The 18,408-nt window shown below is 36.4% G+C and overlaps 1 protein-coding gene across 3 annotated transcripts in view; it reads left to right on the top strand.

Annotated features, from left to right (window-relative positions):
• LOC150098844 (proteasome subunit beta type-4-like) overlaps positions 1-18,408 on the top strand; it is a 177,729-nt gene that overhangs the window by 3,719 nt on the left and 155,602 nt on the right. For 2 of the 3 annotated variants that reach the window (XM_090405570.1, XM_090405572.1), the window contains exons 2-3: positions 5,826-5,875; positions 17,922-18,128. In XM_090405570.1, coding sequence (XP_090261696.1) covers positions 5,826-5,875; positions 17,922-18,128 — 257 coding nt within the window. The remainder of the gene's footprint in view (positions 1-5,825; positions 5,876-17,921; positions 18,129-18,408) is intronic. The other variant, XM_090405573.1, reaches the window with a different exon arrangement.

Genomic DNA, 18,408 nt, shown 5'->3' with positions numbered 1-18,408 from the left:
AATTCCTATAAGTAAATATGACCCTCACCTATTGCTTCTGCCTTAGTATCTCCATGCTTGGGTCTGCCTCCCACTGATGAGACCTCAATAAAGGTTGAAACCGGTCTGGGTAGTGGCCCTTCCCTTAATGCGTAGCAGTATACATGTCCGCAAGGAGATGTGCTTTACATTATGGGAGATACTGAGACAAGGAGTAATGAGAGCTTAGTCCACCTTTGATCGGAGTTGCCTGGTGTTGCACTACCTTACCCCAGTCCTGAAGATATTTTCAGGCTTAAACTAAATTTATTATTGAAGTTGGTAATAATATAAACTTTCTTGAACTATTATGGTACCCTTGAGAGTACATATCAGGAATTTGATGATGATACTGGGTTTTATCTGCCCAGCATCATCTAAGTTCATTTCCTTATGATCTTCTGTAGCCAACTTAAAGTTTTATGTAGAAGCTTATAGTGTTTTTGTCACTACTGGTGCAGTTACCATTCCAAGGAAATATGTAACTTATTGTGGGGAGCACTGTAGAATTCAGCCACTCTCTTCCACCAATTCTCCATTTTTTTTTTTTTTTTTTTTTTAAAGATGGTGTGTGTGTGTGGGGAGCATACCCCCACATAACACAGGTCACTTTCAGTTAAAAAAAAAACAACAACAACTCAGAAAGGTTTATCAACCTTAGAACTTTCCCAAAAGGACACATCACATTTGACTTATGGATGCACAACTGATTTTATAGAATATTAAGGATAAAAATCTGAAGTTGCAGTCTTGTTGGAAATAATAAAGTGCAGCAACAGGAAAATTCACTTGATTTCATGTGAAAAGTTGAACTTAAAAGAAAGTCATAAGACAAAATGTCATGCTAAAACCCTTCATTATTTATTCATTCATCATAATTATGCTTATAATGAAGGCCCATACTATACTATCTTTGCATTCAAAGCTAGATCTGATGAAATGCTTAGCCATTATTACTATAACCTAACTGCATATATTCTTTGACAGTTTTTGCATATGGAATAAAAAATCCAGCCACTTCCATATGAGACTGACTACCTCATTTTACAAAGTATATGTATTCTAGAAATATAAACAACCAACAAATTAATTGCATAAAGGGATTGCAAGATTTTTCCTCCTGGAAACATGAGTTTTTCATTCAGCAGACATACTGGCCAAAAAACTTAAACAGCCATCAGAACATATGATGGATCCACAATAAGTGCAGGTGCAGAAGACTAGTTATATGTGATCCAAGTAACTGAGAACATGGATTTAATGGACTGTGCAGAAAAGATAGACTTGGACTTGGTGAATCATATTTGGAAACCTGGTTGATGGCAGCTTAAGGACTACGTGTAGTATTAACAGTTCTTCCATGATTACCTAACCAACATATACAAAAGACAGAAACAGTCTCTTTGTGTGTGTGTGAGAGAGAGAGAGAGAGAACAGGGTTTCTGGACCATGTAAAATATAAGAATGCAAAAAAAAAAAAAAAAAAAAAAACTTAGCCCACTCAAGCCTAATGTTCTGTAGGTTTATAAGAGGTAAAAAAAAAATATACTTTTGTTGCTGTGAGTCATGAGTCACATGAAAAAAAAAGGCTAAATTATTGCCCTTCTGGACAGCAAAATGATTTTTACAAAAATGTTTTCAGCACCATTTCATATGCTAAATAGTATTTAGATCTTTAGATCAGATCTTGACAAAGATAGCAACATAATATAACTTCATCAACATCAGCCATTATCAAGCCACTGCTGGATGAAGCCCTTTCCAAGAGTGTCTGTCGGTGACTTTCTTTCCCATGTCACTCCTGCCAATCTGATGATTTCATCAATCCATTGTGATTTTGGTCAGCCTTCTGGTTGTTTTACCTCCAGTAATATCCAGTCCATTATTTGCCTTGATTTTAAGCAATGTATCTAGTTTATTGCCACTTAATATTTCCATCCTAATTCTCATCCACCCAGAATGGGTGGGGTCCCCTATTTAGGGTTTTTACCAATTAATGTAGCTGGCTCACTATTCCTCTGCTGCATCCCTTAAGGGCAAGTATTTATGACTGCAGATCTGTGTGTGTTCATGGGACCGGTTTTGCCTGTTTTGAGGATTGAAAAACCTGAGTTTCCAGGAGGGAAAAACCTCCACCTCCATACAAGACCAGATAACTCACTTTGATCGAAAGAACCTGATAAAGGTCTTCACATCATAGACTGGATTCAAATCCAGGACTTTCCAACCAAAGAGCTCGTTTATACCAACTGGGCTATGGAGGCTCTTCAGATGTTTCACTATTTGTATAATTTCAACGACTTTGGTTTGTATTCAGATCTTGTGATACCAAGCATACAGTTTTCCATATTAAATTGTGTTGTTTGTTTTTGAGTTTTCTTTACAATTGAATATCCATATTTCACAGCCATAGGTAGAGGTCACATACAGGGAGTGTTGGTTTAAAACTTTCCTTTTTAGGGCATAATGGTAATTGGCTCTTTAACTGCAGTGTTCCAAATGCTTTCCATCCTAGTATTGTTCATTTTTTTGACTTCTTCCATTCAAGTTTTGATTCGTTGATATCTGTTGTCCTAAGTATATAGTGATTTGCTTGTTCTGGTGGACCGAGACTTAAAATTTAGGGGTCACATTATTAAAATTGTAAGAACATCCCCATGGATTATAGCAGCAATGAGGTGGACATTGACATGCAGAAGCAGAGAGGTTATGGTTCCCTTATATAAGGCTTTGATCAAGCCACATACAGACTACCGTGCACACATTTGGTTGCCTACTTTTCAGAGGGATAAGGATGTATTGGACAGGGTCCAAAGAAGGTTACTAAGTTAGTGTGATTTTATGGAATGTCAGATATGAGGAGAGAGTGTGGGAATGCAACTTATGGAGCCTTGTGAATAGAAAAATAAGAGGGAATATGAATGAGACAAAAGTTGGTGAGAAGTTGTTACCAGATTAATGTGGAGGAGATTAGTCATAGAGACCATCCCTGAATGATGTATAAGGAGGGAGTGAGAAGCAGGTTCTATGTGACTGGAGAGTGCAGAAACTGTGAATGGATTTAAAGAATGGTTCAGTGATCTTTTTGCATGAGTTCCTTTGACTCCTTGGAGGTCAGATGCGGGAATGATAATAATAACATAACACATTTAAAATGTACACTATCTACCAATAATTGTCTGGACATTTTATCAATTTACATTTTATTAATTGATACCAGCAGGCAAATCCTAATATCAGATATGTCCACCTTTAGCTTTGATCACCTCCTGCACCCTTTAAGGGAGGATTTCCACCAATGTGCGGCAGACAGCAGGTGAATTTTTTTCCATTCCTCTATCAAAGCAGCACTATGTTCAGCGACAGATTGAGGACATGCTACTCTGGATCTCAGTCGATGCTCCAGTTCATCACACACGTGTTCAATAGGGTTGAGTTCAGGACTGCACAGGCCAGTGCAGTCATTTAACACCAGTCTCTTCATATCATTTCATAACAGCTGCAGCTTTGTGGCATGGGGCATTGTCATCTTGATAGTAACACCAGTCCATTACTTAAAAACTCCACAGTGTAGGCAGCATCAGATTATCCAGAATATCAAGATACTGAGCTGCCTTCATGGAACCACAGACAATGACCAGTGGTCTCACTCCAAACCAGCTGAATGCACTCCACACCATTACTCCTCCACTTCCAAACTTTACTGTGGGTACAACACACTGTGGTAACAACCATCCACAGGCTGCCTCCACACCCTGCCATCAGCCTGGAAACAGGTGAACCTTGATTCATCACTCCAGCGTACTGTTTTCCACTGGTCACTTGTCCAGTTCACATGCTCTTTGCACCAGGCCAGATGAGTTGCCTTGTTCGTTGTTGTAATGTTGGGCTTGTGTGCCGCTGCTCTTCTGTGGAAACCCAGAACTCATCACAAATGGTTTGTACTGATTGTAGCTGGTTTTTGCATGCTACATGTTTTAACCCCCACCACCACCACCCTGTCAATCAGTCAGTTTTGGTGGCTGCCCTGGGTGTTTTCCTACACTAGTGATGCCAGAACTTATCCATTTGTTGATCATATCGCCAACCATTGATTTTGGATGATCCAGTTGAGCAGCAATGGCATGTATGGACATGACACCCAGTGCCGGCCCGAGCAAATTGTTGAGTGTGGGCAAGATTTTTTTTTCTGTCCTTCGGTCGAAATTGTATATGTATATATAAAAATTATATATAATAAATAAATGATAATAATAATAAATAAATAAAATATTTTTGTGTTTATTATATAATGAGTACATAATTTTAACACAATTTATAAATATTACATAAATCACATTAAATATGACAAAACAAATATGAAAAAATCTAAATTAAGAATTAACAATTTTAATTATTTAAAAAAAAAAGAAACCTTTCTAGCCTTAATTTCGGCAAAAGACTTTACTACTACTTCTAGATCTAATGTCTCGGCTATGTCACTTTCAATAGATAAAGTAACTAAGCTATCTAATCTCTCTTGGTACATTGTGGACCTCAAATAATTTTTAATAAGTCTTAATTTAGAAAAACTGCACTCTGCACTTGCAACTGCAGTTGGGAAGAATTCGTAGTGATGTGTACACATTGAGAAAAAGACTTATGCAGTTATTTGCACAAATATAATTTAATACTTCTTTGGGAGAATAATTATTTGATATCCTCCGAGAGAATATTTTTAATTCATGTAATCTATTGCTGAAATATCTTTTTGATCACCATCAGACAGAACAATTTCTAAGTCGAAACAAGCTTTTTTTACTGTATCATTATCAAATTTTAAGTTGCCAATGTTAAAGAGAAACCCAAAAATTGATTCATATTTATTTAGCTGTTCAAATCTCTCAATAATTGATGTTATTGCTGAATGAAGAATTACATTAAAAAATTAATTTGAAACTGTTGCTCAAAATTAGTAATTGATTTGTCAGGACATTGATAATCGAATTGAGTTTTTACATGTCGAGTTCGTGTGCTGTTGTTAGTTGGGAAATCAGCATTTAACCCAATATTTAGAGCAAAGTTATGGGCTTGGTGCTTAACTTTCAAAAAATTATTTTCGCTTCTGTATGACGTCAAGAATTTTTTCGTGACATCTAATGATTTCAAGGCTTCCATAATTTTGCAATTGTTTGATAGATGCATTGACTTCACTTAGAATGTCATACCAAACAAATGTGCCAAATATAAACTTGAAAGAATTAATTTTTTTTGCTAACGAACTAGCCTCCAAGTTTGTTTTAAGCCTTGTTGCCCAATTAAGCTGTCATCTTCTGTGATGAAAATTAACGCTTCATGTATTTCTTTTACTTGATTTTGTATTCCTTTTACAGCTTCAATGTGACTTTCCCATCTCATCGTGCATAAAGGTTTTAAAGTAAAATTTTGGATGTGGTTTAGAACTTCCAATCGATGACTCGAGAAGAAAAGAAATTATAGATTGACTGAATAATGTCAAAAAATGAAACCGTATCTACATTGCAGCTTGCTGCATCGCTCAATACCAAGTTCAAGGAATGCGTACAACACGAAACAAAAAAATGCTCTAGGATTTTTGTTCCTTAAAAGTGCTTGTACCCCTTCATATTTGACCTGTTGTCATATCCCTGAGCATGGATATTTTGAATATTTAAGTTTTTTTCTTCTAATAATTTTAAAATTACTTCAGCCATACCACTTCCTGTTGTATTATTAATTTTAATAAAATTTAGAAATCTTTCCTCTATTTGTATAATATCTATGGTTTCTTCATTTTTTTTCTTTTATAGAAACATATCTTACAATTAAGGACATTTGCTCCTGCTGCGAAATATCAATGGTACCCTTTCTTTAATTTTCATTATTACCAAGTACCTTATCAAAATAATAATAATAATAATAATAAATAAAAATATATTTCATTGTAAATGTCTGTTTTATTTAGATGTACATTTAAATTAAAAAAAAATGATTTATTTTTAATAGAACAAACTTTATGAAGATACTATACATTTTCACTTAATATAAATAATTTATCAACAATGAGAGGAGTGAAATTGCTTATTTCTATATCTGCTATATTGCTCTCTTTTGTATTTTTTATAAATCCAGTCTTTAACCAATGATCCATGCTTAAGAATTTAAAAGCTAAAAAAATTATCGTATTTACTCGAATATAAGTCGCACTTTTTTTTTTACAAAATTAAAGCTAAAAAATCATTTTGTGAGATATATGAGGGGGGTTTTTGGAAACTAAAGTTTTCAGAAAAAAACAACAACTGAAAATGGGTATGACTTACCAAGAAGCGTCTATTCTCCATCACTTCTTCTGCCCTCGAGAGCGATTTCCTTGTGTGCAATGTCATGTTATCTACCCAAATAGAGTCATCTTCTTTCCCATTATATCAAGCAAAAATTACTGGTAATTTAAGACTTGAGATACGTAATGAACAATCCTTGACAAATTACTAATGAGAAGTGAAAGATGTGTGCAATTGTAGGCCAGTAGAGAAAGAGCAGCTATTAAGAAGTGCATATGATTGGTGCGGTATTAACAAAAGATCATGCGACCCAAACAAAAAGCAAGCTGACAATTGAATGGAAATACTAATTCTCTTAAACCTATTTCCATAATATCTGAAATACATTCACTATATATTTCTTAGTTTTAACACATTCATGATGGGGTAGTGCCAAGCAAAACAACATGTTGCACTGGCAACATGTGGTTTTGCTTGAGTCTATACAGCAATTTCTGATGTTATTCATTAGTTAGTGTTTATATTCCCAGTTGTCTCTAATTGCACTGTTTGTTGAGAAATATATTACACAGTCTTAAAATGTCTGTGAACCTTATTCAGTGACATGATAAAATTAATTGTTTTTCATGTTTCTGCAGTATAGTTGCTGTTGTGGAGGGCATATTGTTTACTGCAGGGAGTGAGTTATCACTCCAACGTGAAAGTCGGGGCGATAACAACTCGCAATATGAGTAGGAGAATTCATACATAATATAATTTTATATATATAGACTATAAAAGTTTATGAAATTCACATTGTATGATACTTTATTGGTTGTTTCCTTAAGTATCTAATAAGTAGGTTCTAAAATGTTTAGTATGTATGACTAGTAATAATTTTTAGGGGTGGCCTCTTGTGGGAATGGATACTAGGGAGAAGGGAGACAATGTCAGGTAACACTGAGCCCAGTGGAGTCTAGAAGGGATAATGCTGGGTATAGAAACAATGGCATTCATATGCTTTATACTAATGCCAGGAGTATCCGGAATAAGGGAGAGGAATTGGTGGTGCAGATAGCATCAGCCTGGCCAAACATTATTACAATCACTGAGACGTGGTTGACAGAAGGGGATATAACAACAAGAATAGAAGTCGCTGGGTATAGCATTTTTCGTCGGGATAGGAGGGGAAAGCTTGGTGGTGGGGTACTGCTTATGATAAGTGATGACCTATGTCCTCTAAGAGTGGAGAATTTGGAAGGAAGTGAGACAAATGATTTTGAGAGCGTATGGTGTGAGGTAGAGGTAGGCAAGACAGGATATTTAGTGGGGTGTTGCTACAGACCCAGGAGCACAGAGGATGGGGACCAGGAGATGTTTAGACAGCCAAGTTTGGCAAGTGCAAGAAGAATGATTGTTATGGGAGATTTTAACTTCAGTAGTATAAATTGGAGAGAGGAAGATGCATGTAGCAATAGGGGAATGGAATTTCTAGAATTCTTAAGGGACAAATGTCTTAGGCAACATGTAACAGAGGGAACAAGAGGTTCAAAAGTTTTGGATTTGGTTATAGCATCAGAAGAGTTGATAATAACTGAGTTAATGTCTCTCCCACCAGTTGGAGAGAGTGACCATATGGTGTTGACTTGGAAAATGAATAGACATGCAGGAGTATCAAAGAGACGGGAACTTATGTGGAATTATAATGCAGGTGATTATAATAGTCTTAGACGTCAACTTCAGGAAGTTTCATGGAGGGAGGAATTGGAAGGCCGGGATATCACTAGTGCGTGGGAAATTGTGAAAGAATATTTGTTATCAGCAATGGTAAGTTGTATACCACGAGTGAAGAAGAGGACACAATTTGGAGTAAAGTGGATGACAAACAATATTAAACAGGAATTGCATGCGAAAAAGAGGCTATGGAAGAGATATAAGGAGACAGGTGAAGAGATGCATGAGGAATATAAGACACAGGCCAGAAGAGTGACTAGTGTGGTAAGGAAAGCAAAACTGGAATATGAGAGGAGATTGGCCCTAAGATCCAAAGAAAATCCTAGGGAATTTTTTAGCTATGTGGCCAGTAGGAGGAGAAATGACTGTGGAAGAATGATATTGTGGGATAAAAATGGGAATAGAGTGACTGATGCAGAGGGGAATTGTTCAGTGAACACTTTATTGGAGTATTTCATCCTAGAGGAGTCAGTTTCAATGCTAGAGAGATAGGACTGGTTCGAGGTCTGGAGGTACAGGAGGAGAGTGTGTTTCAGATACTGAGTACTCTGGATCAGTAAAGCTGTGGGACTGGATGGTATTTCACCACGAGTTTTGAGAGAATGTGCTAGGGAATTGACAGTGCCTTTAACGTGGCTTTTCAATGAACGTCTGGCTTTGGCAAAAGTGCCCAGGGAATGGAAGGAAGATAAGATAGTGCCATTGCATAAGGGTGGTAACAGACTGGAAGTGTCTAATTATAGGCCAGTCTGTGTGTCATCAGTAGTTGTTAAGATCTTGGAGAAAGTAGTGAGGGACCGTATACAGCATTGGGCAGATGAGGGTAATGTTATCTGTGAGAATCAACATGGATTTGTGAAAGGGCGCTCTTGTTTTAGCAATATGCTAGCCTTTTATAATAAAGTTACAAGAACATTAGATGAGGGAAAGGCATATACTGCAATTTTCTTAGACTTGGCGAAGGCATTTGACAGGGTACCATATAATAAGCTGATATTTAAGTTGCAGCACATGGGTCTGGATGTCAGATTGGTCAACTGGATTCAGGATTGGCTGTCTGATAGGTATCAGAGAGTTGTGTATGGTGGAGCAGTTTCCAGGAGGCAAAGGGTTACAAGTGGGGTCCCACAGGGCTCAGTACTAGGACCTATATTGTTTAACCTTTATATCAGTGACATAGCCAGTGGATTGCAGGGGGATATTCAGTTGTTTGCGGATGATGCGAAGCTGGGAAGGATTATTAGTAATAGTGTAGATGTGGTAGCCCTGCAAGAGGATTTAAATAAGCTAGATAAATGGGCAAATGATTGGAGGTTCAGTTTAATGCAGCAAAATGTAAGGTCTTGAGGTTTGGGAAACATCGATGGGATGCTGCATACTCTATAGGAGGAGTTATACTAGAGGAAGTAGGGAAGACGAGATCTGGGGTTGATGATTGATAGAAACCTGAAGTTTAGGGGACATATTGCAAAGGTGGTGAAGGTAACACAGGGGATTGCTGCTATTATGAGAAGGACACTGACCTGCAGAGATAAGAGGGTTATCATTCCGTTGTATAAGTCTCTGATCAGACCACACTTGGACTATTGTTCTCAGATTTGGTCCCCAGGATTTGAAGGGGATAAATTAACTGTGGAAAGGATTCAAAGATGGTTTCAGGACTGTACAAGGATAGTTATGAGGATCGGCTGAGAGAATGTGGACTGCAGAGTTTGGTGGATAGAAGAAGGAGAGGTGATATGATTGAGATTTTTAAACTGTTGAGAGGTGGTTACAGGGTTGACACTGGGGAGTTCTTTCGCTTAGTTGAACAGCGGGAAGGAGTGATGACAAGAGGCCATCCCTGGAAGTTAAGAAAGGAAACTGTGAGCAAGAGGGTAAGGAGTGGTTTCTTTGTGTGGAGGGTGGTTGAGCCGTGGAATGCATTGCCTGATGGAGTAGTGGGAGCGAGAATGGTCAGTGAGTTTAAAGAGTGATATGATAGACTTTGTGTTTCTCAGGGGGGGGGACCTACCCTCGATGTGTCTTTTGACTCCTTGGAGGCCTGAATAATAATAATAATAATAATAATAATTTTTTTTCTTAATAAAATATTATAAGCACATATTTAACTGTCAATGGGAAATGGTGCCTTTATTTTATTTGGTAAACTAAACGCTGTACAGCAATTCCTTGATTAATGTGCTCTTTAAACCGGGTGTATTAATCAGAAACACACTAATCGAATATAATAACCAATGGGAAAATGTATAATTCGTTTCTCAGATTTCTTTTTTGGCCCTTTTTTTTTTATAAATGAATTAGGGTATGTCTCAGGGCCTAGTTAAAGGAAAACCATGAAGCTGAAAGACAATAAAACATATTTCGAATATAAATTTATTATTCTGCTTCTTACAAAGAATTGAGCTAATGTAGTTTTGCAGGCATTCTGTTTCTTTTTTTCATACAACTGACGGTATGGGCGCATTGCCTCTTCTGCAAATTTTATTGGTTTTTCTCTTCACCAGAGTCAGTCTCTAAGCATTGCTGCTTAAAAACTTTGATTGTACGAAAACTATTCTCAAATTGTTTATGTGAAACCTCTTTGTACTTGTCAGTGATTAAATTTTCTTCAGGATCTTCCCACTGTGCATCTAAATTTAGAGGTCAGAATCACTCAACTTCTCAGAATGAGATTTAATTAACTTAGATTCATTTGAAAAGCCTCTGAAATCATTTGCACAATGTGGAAGAATGTGCTTCCAAATGCCTCGCATATTGCTAGCAGTAATTTCACTCGACTTTGTGACTTGATAACCAGGCTTGAGATTTCTCTGATTTGGTTAGAAAAGTCTTAAAAGGCATTCGCTTCCAAAAAAAAGGCTGATTTCATCGACATTAAATACTTGTTGATCACAATAGTTCCCTTCTTACATAATTTTCTTCAAAATCTCTGGATATCTCCTTATCTGCACTTGCAGCTTCGCCTGTGATTAGAACATGATGAAAATCACCCAGCACTAACGTGGAATTCTTCTTTTCTATCATTGATAGCCCTTTCTTTCCAGTTACAAAGAGACAATGCTTTTGATTTAATAAGGCCAGTGTTTAGCAGGATCCGTTTTTTGGTTACAATCTTCGATCCATGTAAAAAGAAGTCTCTCTAATTCAATCTTTATAATACTTTGATTTCGAGTGCATGCACGATGAACTTGAAGCAGCCTTACCTTTCTCTTTCGAATCATTTTCACACTTCTATTTTTTGCTCACTAATTCTTTTACTCATGATTAAAGGTTAGGAAAATAATTTAAAATAAAAAGTAAGGAAAACAATTGCATGAGATATGATCAGGAAAATGTTATGTAAAGCAGACGACATAAATTTTGGCTGTAAATTTGGAACATAGGGTATATGGAAATAGTGTAGTATGCCATTAAAAAATAACTTTGTAAAATGTTTCAAATCGGTAACTAAATTATTTTATCCTGGTGAGTGATTTTTTAAAATAGCCATAAAAAATGTATAGATCGAAAATTTTTAAAATCTGTAACATTTATTTTTAAGATGTATATAGGTGCACTAATCGAATTTGGGTATCAAAAAAATGATGCATTAATCGAGTGATTGCTGTATTTTTGTAAAATATTGTCTTCCCGTAATACGACTGAAAGAGTGCCCTTATTAAGCAGCGTCATGAGGCAGGCTGTCTCTATGCTACACCTTGTTGACGGTACTGGTCCCAGGGATTATCAAAATAAAAATAATTATTTGGAGCTTATATAATTAGAATAAAATATAATTATCTTTATAAATATGTATATATAAATTTAATATTTTTTAAATATATGATATATCCAATTTTAAATATATGATAATTTAACATAAACTAAGTTTTCCACCCTTTTACTTTTCCGCCTGTGGCATTCGCCCATTTTGCCTCTGTCTCGCGCTGGGCCTGATGACACGAATATGACAGTACATGATGACACCTCTCTTGAAGTCACTGAGTTCACGCCATGTTGCCATATTACCTGCATTTAACTGCTATGATGAAATACTGCTTCCTATTATCTGTATACTGGTTTTTGTGTTATTAACAAACCTGGAATGTTCCATAACTTAAAATAAAAAGGTGTCCAGACAATTATTGGTAGTAGTGTATGCACAATTTGATTTGTATATAAATGGATAATAAAAATGTCTTGGACTGGATAGACTTATGGTCACTGTAATTAAGGTATCATGTTTGTTAATTGTACATGATCTACATGTACATTATTATTTTGTACATGTACAAAATAGACAGTCAGACTGCCTATTTTGCAGGGTGGGGGGGGGGAAATCCAGAAAAAAAACCCTGCCACTTTACGAAGATAACTAAACTAATCTTCATGTGAAAGCACTTATAAAGGCTCCTGACATCCTAGACAGAATTCAAAACTGGGTCTTTCTAGCTGAAAGGCAAATTCTGTGACCAAATATCAAAGATCACATAAAGATTGAAAGGCTTAAATTTGATCACTGCATCATAAGATGTTATTCTGAGTAAAGTGTAGATGTGCCTCTTGTTGCGAGGACTAAGTATGAAGTAATTGCCTGTGATGACCAGCCATATGAAAAATTCTCTGAGAAAAGTATATATGTGGAACTATAATGCAGGCAATTAAGGAAAATCTAGGAGAATGTTTGGAGCAATAGAACTGACTAAGGAGTTGGTGAAAAAGAGATCAATGCATGGGAAGCATTTAAACGATATTTAAATGATGTGATATCAGAATGTGTCCCGAGACTTCAAAGAATAAATAGAGTAGGAGTCAAATGGATGTGTAATCTTATTAAGCAAGAGATTCATAAGAAAAGGATGATGTCAAAGGAATACCATGTGCATAAGACTAAGGAGAATGGATGTCAATTTAATGTGACAAAATGTAAGGTTATGCATTTTGGAGTGAAAAGATTAGCAGCAGTATACCACATTGGTGGAACTATACTCCAAGAGATTGATGAGGCCAGGGACTTGGGAGTGTTGGTGGATAGGGAGATGAAGTTTAGGGGGCACATTGCGAAAGTAGCTAAATCAGCTCATCAACTCACTTGGTTGTTGAAAAATACCTTGACGAGCAGAGAAAAACAAGTTATTGTACCTCTGTACCGAGCCCTGATAAGACCTCATCTCGACTACTGTGCCCAGATTTGGTCACCTCGGTTCCTTCTTGATGGGGAGGAGGTTGAGAGGATCCAGAGGCGAGTGACTAAGATGATAGCAGGTCTATGGAATGCACCATATGAGAACAGGTTGAAGATTTGTGGGTTGCAGAAACTAGTTGATAGGCGAAAAAGGGGAGATATGATTGAGACATTCAAATTGCTAAAAGGATTCTATAGGATTAATTCAGATGATATTTTTGAGATCAGGACTGGTGGTGGGAGAACTAGGGGACACCCATGGAAGCTGGGCAAGAGCGTGGTTAGCAGGGGTGTTAGAGCTGGATTCTTTACTTTTAGAGTGGTAAATGAGTGGAATAAGCTGCCAGAGTCTGTTGTGGGTGCTATGACAGTGAGCGAGTTCAAGGCAAGGTATGATAGATACTGTGAGAATGTTGAACAGCTGTGTGAACATGATGTTTAGGGCCTCCCTCGATGAGTCTAAGGACTCCTGGAGTAGCCCGTGGCAATAATAATAATAATAATAATAATAATAAGCAGCAAGCTAGAATAGACGCAACTGTTGTACGGAAAGCAAAGTTTGAGTATGAAAAGAAACTGGCTCTGCATGCTAAAGACAATCCACAGAATTCTATAGACATGCTGCAAGTAAAAGAAAGAATGAATATGAAAGAATAATTCTTCTAAATGCAGATGGTGTAAGGATTACAGATGCAGAAGAGGTTGTTCAACTAATGTATCCATTTTGTTAAATGCTATCAACCTGGTGTACATGATTTTGAGCTCACTACTACCTCTTTACTGGATGAAGAAACTCAGGTGTATGAGGACGAGGTATTAGAGTTGTTGCACACACACCGAATAAGAATTCAGCAATAGGGACTGATGGGATATTAGCACATGTGCTAAAAGAGTGTTCTGCTCAACTGGCTATTCCTTTGACTAGGCTGTTTAATATGAGTCTCAGAATAGGAAAGATTCCGCAGGAATGGAAAGAATGTACGTTAATTCCATTGCACGAGAATGGTGCAAAGACTGATGTATCCAACTGTCGACCAATTTGCATCTCAGAAGTGGTGGTGAAGATTTTAAAAAAGTTGGTTATACTCGGATTCAGAAATCGGTTGACAGAGAATCTCTACTTTGCGATGAGCAACATGGGTTTACTAAAGGAAGGTCATGTTTTAGCAACTTGCTCACATTCTATAACAATGTCACCAGACAAGGAGAATGGATACATTATAATACTTTTGGATTTTGCTAAGGCTATTTGACAGAATATAGCATGGAAGACTGTTGCATAAATTGGAGAATATGGGTTTGGGTTATAAAATATTAGTGTGGATAAGAGAATGTCTGACTGACAGATATCAAAAAGTGGTATACGGGAGATGCGAGTCCGCTGTTTGGATTCTGGTGTGTAATGGTGAATCCAGGTCTCATCCATAGTAATAAATTGATGCACAAAATCAGTTTTATTGTTAAAACGCTCTAAGCACTGTTCAGAGATTTTCATGTGAGTGCGTTTTTGCAATTCTTTATGCAAAATATATCCTATACATTCTTTTGAAATGACTATAGTCTCAGCAATTTCATTCACTTTGACTTGCCGGTCATCCAATACCATATCGTGCACTTGATCAATGATTTCTGGTGTTGTTACACTTTTTGGACATCCTTCATGTGGATCATTCTTCAAGGCTTGTACAGCCATGTTTAAACTCGGCAGCCCATTTCTTAATTCTCAGAAACGAAGGAGAAGAGTGCCCATAAACTTTTATGAACTTCGAATGAATTTCTTTCGCTGTTAAACCTTCTTTTACAAAGAATTTTATAACCACATGATATTCAATTTTATCCATTTCAAGGGATACAGACAACACTTTTGTTTCAGACAGCTGTATAAAACAAACTACTTGATAGAATGACTTACAATATCTACTCGTCTATACCTTTGCCTTTCTCGTATCCAGATGGTGGCACTGAAACATTATATAAAGATGAAATTGACTTCCTGGCATTCATTTTTCTTCAGCAGTTCCATACTGATGATCATAGAAGATCTTATTCTTAGGCAAAAACTATGAATTGTATTCCTCATTTGATTTTTGTTAGAAACACATCACATGAATTTTGAACAGTCCTTAGGAACCTGCTAGTCTTGATAGTTCTCCTCCTCCCAAATGCACTCAAAATTTGCACTTATATAATCTGGTACAATTTCTACACACTATCTTATTCTGCTGGCATCTAACTCACATGTCCAGTCCATTCCTAAAAGAAAAAAGGTGACAAATGTTTGCCATTCAAAGTATTAATCCAGAGTTTTTGTCTCACTCTAAACTAATAAAAAAAGCCATTAGCAAACCTCTTTCTATCATCAAACTCCTGCCACGTACCCTCAAGAGGTGTACAGGATATGATAGTACTACATGAAAAATTTACATCTTACTAACTTCCTATCTACAATTTTCCTCCAAATCAGTCTGTTACTTGTCAAAACTCCAACATTATCAGATCTTATATTTCTATCTTCTATCTTCTAAGGCACTTTTTACTGTATCAATCCACCTATATCTTGGTCTTCCTCTGGGTTGTTTTCCTGCCAACCTATCAGAGAACACTTGATTTGGTAATCTTTCCTGAGATTAGCTCTGCTAATGCATTCCTGGATGCTGACAAGATCAAGTTCTTTCCTAATATCCTCATTTTTAATATGATATTGCCATTGATGCCATCTGTTCATGCCCCTAATCTTTCTCAGGCCTCTCATATCTGCGGTCTCTAGTCTTTGGTCAAGTGTTTTACTTCTGACTCAGCTCTCACATCCATAAGTTAAAACTGGTTTGAACACTGTCTTGTATACAGCTATTGTAATTTAGTGTTATGACTAATTTCTCTCTTATTCCATATGAATTTATTCAATTGACTTCCTACCATGCCAGCTTTGTTGATTCTGTTGTCTATTTCCATATTTAATTTACCATCTTCACTAAAAATCATGCTTAAGTAGCTGAAATGTTTTACTTGTTCCACAGGTTCTCCATTCACAATGCAGTTGACATTTTCAATGCTTGTGCCTATTTTCATTGTCTTTGTCTTGTTATTGCTGACCTTCATACCATATCTATTACAACAGTCATTCGATTTAGTCAGGGAATCTTAGTTTGCACCTGAAAATATCTTAAAGTGGTGGTACAACACTTTGGCAACTCGCAGCAAAGGTGGACCAAGCTCTCATCACTCCTTGTCTCAGTATCTCCCATAATGCAAAGCATATCTCCTTGTGGACATGTATAATGCTATGCATTAAGGTAAAGGGCCACTACCCAGACTGGTTTCAACCTTTATTGAGTCTCGTCAGTGGGAGGCAGACCAAGAGTGGTGATCCCAAGGCAGAAGCAACAGGAGAGGTCATATCTACCCATATGAGTTGCCAACAGGTGTACCTGTTGATGAGAGCTTGGTACACCTTTGCTTCGAGTTGCCAAAGTGTTGTACCATTTTACCTCAGTCCTGAAGATATTTTCAGGTGCAAACTTTGTTTGCTTACACTTGGATAAAGGATTAAACTAAATTTATTATAGTCTAACCAAGTGCAAAATAAACTTACAAAATCTTGCAGACTTGTAGCGGATTTATTTAGAATTATAACATCGCATAAAGCAAAGAGCTGAAATATTTCCTTGCTAAATCAGCTTAATTCAGACATGCTACAAACAGTTTAGACTTATTCTACGGGAGGAAGGGACTTTTATAGTTTCTGTTAACATTTCCAAATTATCTGATCAGGCTGGTATAGAGGCTGCAGCAAGCTATCAATATGTAGTCTGCCTTTTGTAATTAGGTGGATGGTTTCTTTCTCTGGCCAAAGTGGAGGGATTGTTATCTTTTCTTTAGATTTTTCTACAATTCCTTTTTTTTACCCACCCATTTCTTCCCATTGTCAGTTCTTTTTTGCTAAACAGATTTGAAGAACTAGTAACCCAGTCTACTATCAGTCATATACAAAGTATTTACAAAACCTTAGCTCATAAGCTTTGTGCAATTCTAGGTCTTGCACAGCCAGAAGAATAGGAGGGCTTTAGAATTGTCTTTAGCATGATCATATTTAAGTTGTACAATGAATAGTGTAATGAATACCAAATAATAATAATTATTATTAACATCAGACTGCCATGGAGTTATAAGACTTATCATTGGAGGTCCACATTCATGTAAAAAAAAAGATCACCAAACTGTGTCATAAACCCATTCATAGTTTTTACACCCGCATTTTAGTTTAATGAAATTGTCTCCTTCTAAAAAATATTAAAAATTGAAAGTTCAAATTAAAATGCAAACTTTCATTCAAATCACTGCAATCCATTAACATATGACAATTTCTCCAGACCCTCACTCTCTCACTTCTTTTGTTCAATCTCTCAACAGATACATCTGCCACGTTCGCCCACACATACATATTACACTTCCAAAACGAACCATCTTAGTGAAATCCACACCACTCAACACTTGATTTTCGAACCATGCATCTGGTTAACATAATCCTTACCACTATTTTAGACACTGACTGACTTTCGTTGTACTCTTCCTTGCAATCCTGAAAACGTGCTTCAAACTGAATTATAAAAAAAAAATTATATTGTATATATGAATTGAATATATGAATTATATTCAAAGTGAATTATATTTTATATATATAAAGTCATTTACTTACTAGCCTCTGAAAATGAAATTTAGTTACATCAAAAATATTTACATTTTAGGAAGCCTTCAGTAATATGTACTTCTGTGCTTGGAATAATGTATAATGAGGGTGTTTTGATTGCTGCCGATATGTTGGGATCACAAGGTTCTTTGGCACGATATCGAAACTGCACGCGTCTTTTGAAGCTTAATGATTTTGTTGTTCTAGGAGCAAGTGGAGATTATGCAGATTTCCAGTACTTATCCAAACTAATTGAAAATAAAATGTGAGTTCTATAATAATTTTTGTTATATCTTGGAAGGTTACAAATATGAAAAAAAAAGATGTAATTTTACTGAGTTACTTTTTCAGTTAATATAATTGTGATTGATATCTTATTAAAGTTTTATTACCTGATGAATCTTATGCTTGAGTCTGACTCTTCTGCTTAGAAATGGTGACTGATCTGCCATTTCTGATGTTCAGAAAGAAATTGGAACATAGCTGTAGGCAGTGCTCCAGAAATACAAATTAAATCTACTAGTCAGAAAAAAAGTTTACTTGCC

The sequence above is a fragment of the Typopeltis vanoorti genome, chromosome 15 (assembly GCF_054136105.1).
Source record: "Typopeltis vanoorti isolate ZY-2024b chromosome 15, IOZ_Tvanoo_1.0, whole genome shotgun sequence".
Classification (NCBI taxonomy): domain Eukaryota; kingdom Metazoa; phylum Arthropoda; class Arachnida; order Uropygi; family Thelyphonidae; genus Typopeltis; species Typopeltis vanoorti.
The sequence above is the reverse complement of the archived record's forward strand: the minus strand, read 5'-3'. Positions and strand labels throughout refer to the sequence as shown.